This window comes from Mus caroli, chromosome 8 (assembly GCF_900094665.2).
Source record: "Mus caroli chromosome 8, CAROLI_EIJ_v1.1, whole genome shotgun sequence".
NCBI classification, from domain to species: domain Eukaryota; kingdom Metazoa; phylum Chordata; class Mammalia; order Rodentia; family Muridae; genus Mus; species Mus caroli.
The window spans coordinates 12,594,167-12,607,993 of NC_034577.1; the positions used below are offsets into that span (position 1 = coordinate 12,594,167).

The 13,827-nt window shown below is 39.2% G+C and overlaps 1 protein-coding gene across 1 annotated transcript in view; it reads right to left on the bottom strand.

Moving 5' to 3' along the window:
• Positions 1 to 13,827, bottom strand: part of Csmd1 (CUB and Sushi multiple domains 1) — a 1,596,626-nt gene that overhangs the window by 365,359 nt on the left and 1,217,440 nt on the right. Inside the window, exon 11 of the mRNA XM_029480674.1 lies at positions 9,407 to 9,510. Within this exon, the coding sequence (XP_029336534.1) occupies positions 9,407 to 9,510 (104 nt within the window). The remainder of the gene's footprint in view (positions 1 to 9,406; positions 9,511 to 13,827) is intronic.

Sequence of the window (13,827 nt, forward strand, 5' to 3'; positions counted from 1 at the left end):
TGAGGCAGAGTCTCTCACTGGCATTGATCTTGCAAGTTCAAGTAGACTCTCTAGGAAGCAAACCTTACTGATCAACCTGTTTTCAATTCCCCAGCACCAGTGCAAAAGGACCTATCATCATACCTGACTTTTCTATAGGAGTACTCAAGCTCTAACTTTGGTATTCACTCTTTCAAAGCAGGCACTTTCCATGTCTCTAGTCCTCAAGGCTACATTTGTATCAGGAAGAACAAGCAAGTTAGATGTTCTCAGAGCCAGCCTGGCCAGGGAATAATCTATCTGCAGAAGTAAGCCTGACACCTCCTCCATCAGAATCGGGCAAAGGTGAAGGTTCAAGCACTATCAGGGAAATCCCAAAGACTTCCAGTTCTCTACCCCATTGGGTCATTTACAGCATTTGGTTCATTCCCTGAAAAAACACCACTGTGGCATCTTCCAAGCATGGACAGGCAGGAACAGCANAATGTACATTAAAATCATCAGAGCATCAGCCACAATGAGAGGCCAAGCCCAGTGCTGATGCATAAGGTAGACCTGTTAAAATGAAGGACTTAACCGATGCTCTGCACATTATAACAAGACAGAAAAGCTCTCCAGGATGCAACCTTGAAACAAGAACATCAGAAAATCACAACCTGAATGGGCAGATATGATCCTCCAACTGCTGAAATGACTCAGAGTTGGGAGCCGGGCCCCAAGGTTTCAAAGCACACACACTTTAATGAAACAATATATGATGATTACAAATTCTCTGCAAATATGAAAAGAGAAGAAATCTTAGGAATAAAATACAAGCCATTTACAATAGACTCTGGATGAAAACTGCATCTGAAAATGCATAACAAAACAGAGTAAATATTGCTCACTGAGTATAATTTAGAGGGAGGGGCCACTAGCAAAGTTAAGGAGACTGAGAACAAAGCACCTTGCACAGAGGCAGAGGTGACAAAGTATGGTCTGGGGCAAAGAAAAAGAAGTTGACAGAGTATTATAACAAGTAACTTTTGATGTGAAATTTATCAGATTTGGTAAGAAACATAAACTATAAATCCCAGAACTGACATGAACTCANTAATGGCAAATCCACTAGAAGACGAATATAATTTATTTTTGAAAACAAAAGAAAGGAAAAACTTTGAGGAAAAGAAAGGACTTATGATGTGAATGATAAGAATTTCCACCTGGGACCTCGTAGGCCAGCCCACCACTAAACTGCCAACCACAGGTGCTATATTCTAGCCCATTCTTCACAACATAGGGAATCCTATTTAAAAAAAAAAAGGAAAAATTTCAGGCCAAGGCTTACCACTACAAATTAAAGGTAGGTAGCCTACCTACCCTACTTGCCCTAGGAATTTTAGGAAAAATTTTTAGAAAGAATGAAGTGGCTGGGATCTTCCAGGTTGAATAAGAACAGGGAATGTAGTGGAAATATGGTCATATATAACATGGCCTCATCTCCACATCATGAGTTCTATGAGCCATGTTTAATAATTAAACCAAACATTATAAACCAGCTCGTTATCTANAATACTGGTCTGTCAATCTGGTGGACAGATAAAGGAACCTAGGAGGTTAGTGAGGTTTCAATTTCTAGAACTAAGAGAATTTAGATATCTGCTCTTTTATACCAATAAGTTTTAGAAATTTGCTACAAAAAGCAGAAAGTAAAAATATAGACCATCGGGGCTGGAGAGATGGCACAGCCGTTAAGAACACTGATTGGTATTTCAGAGGTCTTCAGTTCAATTCCCAGCAACCACATGGTGACTCACAACCATCTGTCATTGGATTCGGTGCTCTCTTCTGGTGTGTCTGAAGATAGCTACAGGGTATTCATATAAATAAAACAAATAAATCTTAATATATGAATAGTAGGCAAATTGCAATGTGGCATAGCCTCAGTTTAATGATAACCCCAACTTCAAGTGGTAAGAAGCTGAACATGGTGGTGCTTTCTGAACTCAAGGATTGATGTAGGTTTGAGGCTGTGTGGACTATTTAGGAGAACTTGGCTNTGCAAGGGCAGAAATCTTATAGAATGTGTCCTGTGAGCAAGATGGAATCCAACTGGAAGTCATTAATACAATGTGGTGGAGAAAATCTCCAAACATACAAAAGTTGATTATCAATGATCAGAGGTAACAAAGTAAGCAGGTGAGCTGGGTGTCAGCAGAGGCCAGCAGAATGGTGACAGAACCAACAGAAGCAGATGAAACAGAGATGCTCCTTACCAAAATGGGTTTTACCCCTCAATCCTATGTAAATTGGCAGAAGTGGGACAGAGTGTGACCAGCATCAGGGATAAANAGGTAGGGATATTCACATATTCCACCAACACTGCCAAAGCAATGCGAATTACTGCAGAGAGATTTGAGCACATAAACACAACAGACTTATGAGTATCCCAAGTCCCATGAGATCTCTGAAATCCTTAAACTCAGCTAGGATGCAGTGGCCATCTGAACAACCTCCTAGCCATTAGAGAATCAGCTTTTAAAGGAGAATGTTCTCTCNCTAAAGCCCCCAACCCCAGGTGGCTTCTCTAGAGAACTGCACATTTTATGCCAGAATCCTAACATTGGTTTGTTAACTCTTCCTGCAAATGGCAGCATGAGTGCAGGCATTGCAGCTCATTTCATAAAGAAGCAAGGGTGGATCAAACACAAGCCCCAGTGAAGACAAAGGAATGGAGGGAGGATAAAGTCTACTCAACACATATCAATCTAGGTCCAGACATCTTCAACTAAATACTGGGGAAATGAATGCAACAGGATTATAAGGGAAGAATTAGACTATAGACCAGAATTTACTTCCTGGACACNNGCATGATGGTATGTGTAATCTGCTAAGTGAATATGTTAGGAAGGGAATATACGCAGTCATCAGCTAACCGCAAAACACGTGAGGGACTTCCATGCTCAGGGACTGGGATTCTGTACATAGGCAGCACACCACTTGGTTTCAAGTGTCTACCTCAATTCCAGATTTTGTACATTGTACCTAGCTGCTCTCAAGCCTATAAGGAAGAGTCCTGCCTCCAACAGCAAAATATTTTTGGAGAAAAAGAATCTTAACAACAATGAAATTAATGCCTGAGCTTGCTAAATACCTTATGGTGGTTTGAAATGAGACATATTCCCCATAGGTTCATTGTGTAAACACTTGTTTCCCGGTTGGTGGTACTGTTTGGAAAGGTTATAAACCCTAAGGAGATACAACCTTACTGGAAGGAATACTTCCCTGGGATGTAGGCTCTGGGGATTTATAATCTCATTCTATTTTGTACTTTTGTACTGTTCGTACTTTTTGCTTACTGTATGCAGATGAAATGTCACCAGCCAGCTTGCTTCACCTGATGTCATGCCATGTCCTCCCTCTCATGAGGATTATACACCTCTAGAACCCTAAACTAAATTAAGTCCTTCCTTGCTTAAGTCACTTTGGTGAAGCTATTTCACCACTGCAATAGAAAAGTAACCTCTCCTTTATGGTTCTCACGGAGAACTAGATACATGGGTGGAGGAGAAAGAATGAAAAACCCAAGAACAGAGTCATAATAACATAACCGTCAGGTTTCTGACAAAGGCACCAGACAGAATCATCAACAGGAAGACAGGGAGTCTTTTCAAATAAAGAGCAAATCTGACATACAGAAGCCAAGGCAGACTCGAGCTCTTGCATACACATCCTACAAAGATGAACTTAGATTTGAAAACCGACTTCAAGATATAATGTAAAGCTCTCTTCNTTGAGAGAGTCACATTTGGTGAACTACCAGGCCAGATCTAGGGAAAGAGTCCATAGATTTTACCCCAAAGCAGCAGGGCTTCTTGTCCACTCACTGGCCTTCTCAATACCAAACCTTTATGCTGCGACAATTCATGAGCAACACAGAAGAAGAAAGGATGGGTGAGAGGGATGAGNGCTTCTATTTAAAAAGGACTCATATCCTGAATACACAAAGAAATCTCAAGTAAAATATATAATCCAATTAGAAAATATGACAAAGGTATTGTAGGTGCTCTGCAAAAGAGGAAGCATAGAGGTTGAAGAAGTCCAAGATGATCAACATAGTCATATACAAACCCACAGAAATTAAATACCGCAGAGACATGACCACNCACCCAGTAAGCAGAACAAAAGAAAGGTGTTCCAAAAGCAGATAGAAGTGTAGAAACTGAGATGTTGAACACACCATGCCCTCTGGCAGAGCCATTCTGGTAAACAGGCTGCTGTGTCTCAGAACACTGAGCTAGTGAGTAGCACACAGCCCAGAAATCACATCCATAGATACTTTTTGAAGAGAAACAAAAGTTTATGTTCACACAACACTCCTTAAAGAAACATTCATCATGTCNTTTATAGCCATCAAAACATGAAACACCCCAGCCATTTGCTAGTGAGTGATGTCTACAGCAGAAGCACATAGCATCAGGGGGAAGGATGCAGAGCCCACCACACAGAGTATGATCCTAGAACCGTCATTTAGTGACAACATTTTAGAGATGGTCAGTGACTGTCAGGGGTTAATGTCCAGGAAGGAGTGGAGAAAGAGAGAAACTGAGATGGGATTTGTGGCACCCACATTAAAGCAGCCAGAAATGACAATACACACCTGTAAGACAGTGCAGTTGGAAGGGGAGACAAGTAGATCCCTGGAGCTCAACAGCCACCTAAGCTCTGAGCTTAGTGAGGGACCCTATATCAAAAACTAAGTGGAGAGCAATAGACGAAAATAACACCAACCTGGCCTCCATGGTTCATGCACACACACACATACACACAAANACACACATGCATGCACACACGTGCACACACATACACACACACGAACCAGGCAATAATGTGTAAGCATAGCATAGGTTTTAGGGGGCTGAGGTTGCCCAACATCCTCTACTCTTTTGACAGATGCAGTCAAAATATACTTAGATGTCAGTAACATCTGAAACCAAACCATGTGATTGTNTTAGGTATGTAGAAGATTTCTTGACATCGCCTGAATTTAAGGCTAAGACCAACTAATAAGGGTACCCACCAGGAAATCTTTCCTNTAAGACACAACTGGAAGCTGTCTTATTGCTATTAAGGGTTGATATTTATAGAGATACTCACTTGTAATTATTGCAGTAAGGGAATCACTGTCAAGTCACGTTCTTATACATGGGATTTTTTTTTTCCTTAGAGACAAGAGGCAGAGAAAGAAAAGATAATGATGGGCCAGCCTATAGTTCAGGGCAGACCTCCTGTACCACATCAAAGTGTCCTGGTAGAACTTCAGCTCTTTGGCAGCTATTGTCTTGGAACTCATATGCTGAGGTTTGGATCCTGTGGGCTACAGGCCACAGTGCCTACATGCTAAATGCCTTGGGATTTTAACTATAATTTATAATTATGAAAAGTGAATAGGCAACATTTAAATTGACAAATTTCTGTCCTTTTTCCTAACAGAACTTGCCTATGCCCTCCATGAGGAAGGGAGACTCTTCATGCTCATATCAATGATACCTGATTGGCAGACATGGACTCTGTGCATTTTTTTCCTTCCCCCGCTTCTCACTTCCTTTTTTTTTTAAGGGATGCTAGGCACTGACCCTGGCCTTGTGCCTTCTGGTCTTGATCCATATCCCTGATTTTCTTTGAATACAAAGAGAAAGAATCCTTTCATCTCAGGCTACTAGGGAGATGTCAATCACAGCACACCAAGGCAGGAGCTGTATCTGGAAGCTGGTTGAAGACAGGATGATGATTCTCTGAGGATCAACTCATTTCCTTATTATCTAATCCATATATCTACCTGTATGGAGGCTNCTACTTGCACACAGTTTTCTTCATCCCCATAGAGGGGTGGACGTTTAAAAATCTACCTCCTGTCTTGCAGTCCTGAGGACACCCAAGTAACACAATTCTGTTGCCGCCAGTTAGAGTGAGGCCAGGTAAAGCAATATCTCCCCTTGCCAGTTTTCAATTTAATTTTGAGGAAATTGTCAATATATATTCTCAGAAAGAGCTCAGCAGAGATCTGTTAAGTTAGTTATTTGATTTTCTTTTGAGTTTGCCATGCTATACAAATACCCTGAGAAAATCCATCCTTCTTTGGGGACGACTGGGGTGACAGATGAAGTCCTGAACCCTTAAGGATTTTGTTTTGTGTTACAAAGTTTGAGAAAATAAAATCCATGAACAGAAATCCGGAATGTAAAAAACCACATTTTGGGGGTGCTGTCTCCTTGTTAGGTTGTTTCCTTTCCTAAATACTTTCCAAGTTCTGAGTAGAACCCACAGCTCACCCGAGAGAAGGAGCAGTGAAATACCGGCTCCAGTGCACTCAGTATCATCTCAGTATATGAGAAGCTGGAGCCTGTATGGTCTGAAATCCACATCAGGAAGTTGCATGAATCTATAGCCTGACCACTATTTACTGAGTCTCAGTGCATCTGTCATTTGCCCAAATAGATTATAAAGCCTACACTAAGAATCATAACCTAAGGCATACTACTCAAATTGGGTTGTTGGTAGGTTACCTGGATTTACCTGCTTATTACAGGAACCAGAAGAGTCCCCAGCATCTCCCCACCCTTTAAGATGGGGCTAGACACTAAGAAAGAGTCTCCAAGGCTCTTCTTCCTCTGCTTCAGCTGATTAAATGCGCTTTGCTCCTGTTACCTTATGCTTCCCAGAGGACACCTCAATTTGATTCAGTCAGCCATTTAGATTTTCACTTATAGATCTGAGCTATTATGAAGAGGTCCTAATAACACTTATGTCATTGTAACACACAGTTTGCCATTGCTCACTTACCAACAAAAAGCCTTTAAAAATGAGAGTATGAGCTTAGATCCATAATAGCAGCCCATGGGATGTTCTATGGCATTCCCTTAAATATTTTAACTTTTGCATTTATTTAAAAATCACTCTCATGTATATTAGTGGCTTCCTTTTTTAAGAATCAGTTGTTATGGTGACAGTAAAGCCATTCCATGTGTGTGTACGTGTGTGTGTGTGTGTTTAGTATTCAGGCAGGGAGACACAGAGCTCAAATGGCTGCCCTTAGGGTCACAGAGGCAGGAAGTGTTATCAAGGCAGAAACTCCATCTTCGATTATGAGCCCATGTCTATACACAATACAAATGGTTTGCAGATAATGTCATACACTGTAGGATTGCCACTGTTCTTGAGGCCAGTTGGAAGCATGCCACAATACAGATGCCTAGTGTTACCCTAGAGAACTCTGCTTTTATTTTTTAGATTTTTTTATATACATTTCAAATGCTATCCCAAAAGCTACCCATACCCCCCCGCACCTTGCTTCCCTACCTACCCACTCCCACTTCTTGGCCCTGGCGTTATCCTGTACTGGGGCATATAAAGTTTGAAATACCAAGGGGCCTCTCTTCCCAGTTATGGCCAACTAGGTCATCTTCTGCTACATATGCAGCTAGAGACATGAGCTCTGGGGGTACTGGTTAGTTCATATTGTTGTTCCACCTATAGGGTTGCAGACCCCTTCAGCTCCTTGGGTGCTTTCTCTACCTTCTCCATTGGGGGCCCTATGTTCCATCTTATAGATGACTGTAAGCATCTACTTCTGTATTTGCCAGGCACTGGAATAGCCTCACACAAGGCAGCTATACCAGGGTCTCTTCAGCAAAATCTTGCTGGCATATGCAATAGTGTCTGGGTTTGTTGGTTGGTTATGGGATGGATCCCAGGGTGGGGTAGTCTCTGGATAGTCCATCCTTTCATCTGAGCTCCAAACTTTGTCTCTGTAACTCCTTTCATGGGTATTTTGTTCCCTATTTTAAGGAGGAATGAAGTATCCACCCATTGGTCTTCCCTCTTCTTGATTTTCTTGTGTTTTGCAAATTGTATCTTGAGTATTCTATGTTTCTGGGCTAATATCCACTTATCAGTGGAGAACTCTGCTTTTAAAGACAAAAAAAAAGAAAGTAAAAAGAAAAAGAGGAAAAGCAAATTTTCATCTGACAGTTTGGCAACTGTTATAAATATGTAACCAATTTATAATCATAACTCATATGCAATCAATATATAATGATAACTCATAGGTAATAATACATAATAATAACTCATATTCATTATGCACATTCAGCCTCAGTTCTTTCTCACTCTCTAAAATTTAGCCTTTCTTTTTCTCTTTTCTACATGTTCTGTTATTCTCTTGTGTACATTTGTTTACATATACACACATTACTGGCTAGATCCAATATATTATGAGGAACATTATATTGGGTTTTTAATAACCTGAAAGTGTATGACTTTGCTTGATTTTGTACATTCTAAGATTTTCCATTTTCCTGCAGATTTTGTCATTACATTGTCTTTAAAGCTGAATACTATTCCATTATGTAACCACAGATTTTTATTATCATTTATCTGTTGATGGACAAATAGGTTGATTCCTATTCTCTGGTACTGCCAATAAAGCTAATTGCTTTTCTGATTCTAACTGTCATGCATTTGTCATTTTCGGTGGTAGATAGGTGTGTAAAACATATTTGATATTGAAAGTATAAAACCCAACACGAAGTGCCACAGCTTTTGTTCTGAATGGCTGCTCTAGCTGTATAGACATTTATTAAATTGTGCAGTTTATGGGCCTAGTTCCGCTGGATAAAAAGAAACCAATAGCACCATACACACAAATTGGGGAAAGAGAAGGAAGTCCTTTAGCATCATGCCATGAGTGAAAGATGTTTCTCCACCAGTGATTTCCAAAGCTCCTGCCTGAAGCCATCTGAGAAGACAATGCAAGTTTTTTTCCTCTCAGCTCATGATCTACACAGATGGACATTCCTACATCGCACATTCTATTTTGAGAAAAAACATATCTGATGAAAACTGACAAGAACTCAGACCTGAACACACCTGAAGTAGAGCTCAATGCCCATTGCTGCAGGTTAGAAAGATTCCAGCTGCAGGTACATGAAGAGGCCTACAGCAGAGTTCCTGCAGCCTTCTCCGAGCCTGCTGGAACTCAGGGCCAGTTTTTCTGCAATCTCTCCTTCTTTTACTGGGTAGTTTTATAGAGCATGTCAGTTTCCAGCAAGCAAGTGGCATTATCCCAGAAAATAACTCTACCTGGAAAACACCTGTTTTCACTGGGGAAGGAAGAGAGGAGCTACAGGGTGACCTCAGTTGAGGATAGCATGCTTGCTGATTTCTGTCCTTTGCCCTCTTGCTTTAATTTTATTTTTGCCATAAACATACTCTTAAAACATTTTAGTGAAAAGAGTCCATACTGGTAAAATGTGATCTTCAGTTAGTCCTCATGCAAATCAGAGTGATCACCCCGGGTGTATTGAGGGAGGGCACTTATCAATGCAAGCCAACCAACACCTGCCCACATAACTGCACATTGAGAAGAACACTGAAATGGCATACTCACACATACAAGACGGATCTGGTGTCCCCCACCTTCCCAGCATCCCCGACTGTCAGGGTGTCGTACCCTCGTTCCAACTCAAACTCTTCAAAAGCAAGCTTGATGACCTAAATCCAAAGGGGAGACACAGTTACTAGGCAAAATACAGACATTCTGTGGCAATGCACATTGGTATATACTTTCAGGCTTCAATTTGGCTTGAGAATGCTCATGGATACCAAACAATCCCCAAGCTGCTTCTAGTCACTACACGAGTAGTCAAGGTTTGGTTGACTTCCATTTCGGAATTTTGTGTAATTAAAGTGTTCTTTTTGATCCAAATTANTNTGAGCTCTAAAATGAAATTCATATGAGCTCACTTCAAGTCGGATGTCTTTCAAATATGTAGCATGGCAACCCAGATGCTTAGATTAACCAAGAATAAGCCAATATAAGCAGAAGAAAGACTGTTGTAGTTAATGAGGCATGATTTAAAGATACCCTACAATGAATCTCTTAAAATGTTTGTGTTGATCTTATTTTATTATTCCCAATAACATAAGAGATTTCTTCTGAGACCAAGAAACAAATGATCCAATCCTACATTTAACTGTGCAGAGTCTTGAAGTTTCCTCCTTTTTCCCTTTTCTATTTCAGTGAATGGCACTCAAGTCTTTACTCACACTGGGCAAGTTCTCAACCAGACCTCTAGTAGATAATTGGATGGATGAATGGAAGAATAAATGGATAGATATATAGAGTTAGATAGAGGTATATATGCATGAACAGGAACATGGGCAGGTAGGTGGATGACAGAAGAAAACCAAAAGATACATTCCTCTGTGCTAAAACCATCATTTAATAAAGAAACTCAACCTTGAGTTAATTTGAGCTTGTATATAATAAAAGAAAAACTGGCCCACATATATAACACATATAATAATTAAAGAATACCATATATAGAACATATGTATATATATATATATATAATATCACACTTGATGTGATTATTAATATTATGCTAAATATTAGACATGTTTTTGTTCGACCCACCAACAGACTATAGGCATGTGAACTCCTATCTCTATCGACCATAAGATGTGCTTACTGACTTAAAGTGGGCACTTTAGGACTATAGATTTCAATGAGTTAAATCTCCTGATACAAACAGGCCAGCAAAAATTACTCCCTTTGTTGATCAATATTGTGATCAATGGGAAAGATGATCAAAGCTGTCAGGAAGTTAGACCAGAACTTGTATGTCCAGGTATACAAAAATATGTCAATATATTATCATAGGTGATACATAAATAATTAGAAATATAGATAGGCAGATGCAACACACAGATGATGTATAATAGATAATCAATAGGTAAGTTATTAGTGATGACAAGTGACAGAAAACATATGATATATCAATTAGATAACTGGATAGACAGGTAGATGTATGTATGTATGATAGATCAGTGAATGGACAGATAGTTAAGATAATGCATATAAGTATGGAAGGATAGATAGATAGATAGATAGATAGATAGATAGATAGATAGATAGATATAAAAGAATGAATGAATGGATGGCTGGATGAATAAATAAGTAAATGGATAGAAGCATGCTTGTATGTATACAGATAAGTAGTTTAACAAAAGAATGGATGGATGACAGATACATAGTGGAATAAGTAAATCAATACGTAGATGTCTGGATAGTAGGTAGGTAAGTGGATAGATAGAGGAACATAGGGATTGAAGATAAATAAGTAGATTGATAGAAGGGTACATCGATGATGGATGGTAGGTGATTAATAGGTTGGTGGGTAGATAGCCAGATTATAGATTAATGGATGGGTGGAGAAATGGATGAATAAGTGATAAAAACTAAACAAATAGAAGAATGGGAGGATAGTGGGTATTAGATAAATGGGTGGGTAGATATAATAGGTATGTGATTAAAGTATGGGTTGATGACTAGATGATGGATGATAGATAATTAATTGGACAGATGATAGTATAGAAAGACATATGGATGACTGAGGGAGTGATACATTGAAATAAGCTGAAAGGAAGGCAGACAAAAGAGGGAAAAATGAATTACTTTGTCAGAAGCACATTTTACTGGTATCTATTTATAAGTGAGTGTGCCTTGGAAGAAGAAATCAAATGCCTGACTGGTAGATATTTAATTTTTTAAAAGTAAGCAATGCTGGGAGGGAGGCCAGTGTTCCTAAGACCCAATGTACCATGCACAGGTTAAATGCTCTTTAAATGGCTGCTTTTTCCTAACAATACTGATAAGGGATACATAGTATATATTATAATCACTTATTAAAATTAATGGCATAGCTATTATAATTTATTTAAAATCTAGTAATGCAAATCATGCTGTTTGTATGAACACATTATTTGTACTGAAACGAGTGAGAGGTTGACAGATGTCACAACCNTCTGTGAATTTTTCATATTAAAATGAGGACTGAGGGGAGCATCTAGAGTCTCTCTTCCTCTCTTGTGACTACAGGTGAATAGGGCCACAGAGTAATGAAATAATGAAGCCAGAGGGTCAGTTACATTCTAGGCTTGCGTTTCCCATGATTCCCCCATAGTTCTTATAATGACCTGATTGGATCCTGATGGTAATCACTTTCAAGGCTTGGTAAAGCTACCATGAGTCATTGGGCACATCCAACAGTGCACTCCTCAGAGAGGTGGACAAGGAACACAGCTGAAGATGAGACCCAAGCAACTGTAGAAGATGAAGAACTCTCCAAGATATAGCATCATGGAGAAGCTGAGATCCTGCAGTTTCTCTGCTTCCTGAAGGGGGCACACAGGCTTCTAACTGGCTGGACTAGGATCTTATTTTTCTTATATTGTCTGATTAATCTTTCAATTACCTATCAGTGTTCTAAGAAATTTCTTACAAAAGGTAGATTTTCAAATTGAAGAGAGTACTTCATTGTCAGAAAAAAAAATCTGGCATCTCTCCTGTGCCCCATGCTAGGGCCCCTGGGATAATTCTTTATTCTGTGTCTTCATGCTCAGTAGTTTTATTTGTGCTTATTTAGTTTAAAAATATGCCTATTTCCATAAATAAAGGATGTCATACTTACTAGTGTAATATAGTGATCATCTTGCAAATTTATGGAGATGTGTATGACTGTGGCTTCCAAGTACAATGTGTGTAGCATCTTTCTTGTCTTTTATGGAATTGTTCCTTGTAAGCCAGATGACAGATGAGGAGCTAGCAAACACAGTGCAAATCAGAACTTCAAGCTTATTATGTTTTGAGAGCTGAAGTCACCTCAGTAAGTTATGAGCAGAACTAGAAAAAACACCCTGGATATAGTTATGATATGGACAGGTTATTGGTAAATAACCATAAGGAATAGAAATAAGGATAGTAGTTCATCAAAATTCCTAACAGTCCTCAAAATACTGCTGAGTCTCAGGCACACAGCATCACTTGAACAGTAGGGGCAAGTTTTGAGCTTACTCATGTGTATCTCTCTCCCTAGTCTTTGTTCTGCATCAATCATTAGATTTTGACAATGATGTGAAAGGTGGTGATTTATGAACAAGTNCATTATCTTTACATATGTCTATTGACTGGCTGTTTAAGTACAGCTTTGAGCTCTACTGCCTCACTTGACAGAAAGAGGAAAATATATAGTTTTTAAAAATGATATAGATACATACAAAAAAGTCAAAACAAGCAAAAGATCAATTAGAAGAAAGAATGCCAAATCAAGGCAAAACAAAACAAAACAAACAAACAAAAAACCCCGCAAAAGTGCCATTGAATTTCATCCGAATATACTGTCTAAAACACTAAAAGAAGTCTTTATTTAAAAAAAAACACAATAGACAATAGACAAATAGGTGACCCATTCTCTCCCATCAGGGCATATGGGAGCATTCTGTAGTGAGCAGTAATTATAGACTTTGGCTTTTTGATCAGATCATTGTGGAAATATCAATCATGTATTTACCAAAAAAATTAAAGTTACTTATTAATCTCAAAATACATTTTGCTTCATTTCACTGTATTTAGTGAATAATTCAAATTGAGAGAGAAGCTCTCCAAATTGAGTTCAAACACTATTAACTTGGTCAACAGATGTTGTCTGGAAGATTTGGGAATGAGAGGAACCTGAGGGAAGATGGGGGTAAGAAGAGGAGAAAGAGGGATGAGGGTGAAGTAGGTAACGACTGAGGGGAGAGGAAGGGGATTTAGAGGGGAGAATGTGAATCTCTGGAAAGAGGTTTCATTTGGTAACTTTCATGAGTGACCAAAAGAAAACACACCTGTACGTGACATAGGATGGTTCACGTTCCTCTTCAAGTATGCTGTGACTTTTTTGTTTTTTAGATTTATTTATTTATTATATGTAAGTACACTGTAGCTGTCTTCAGACACACCAGAAGAGGGAGTCAGATCTCATTACA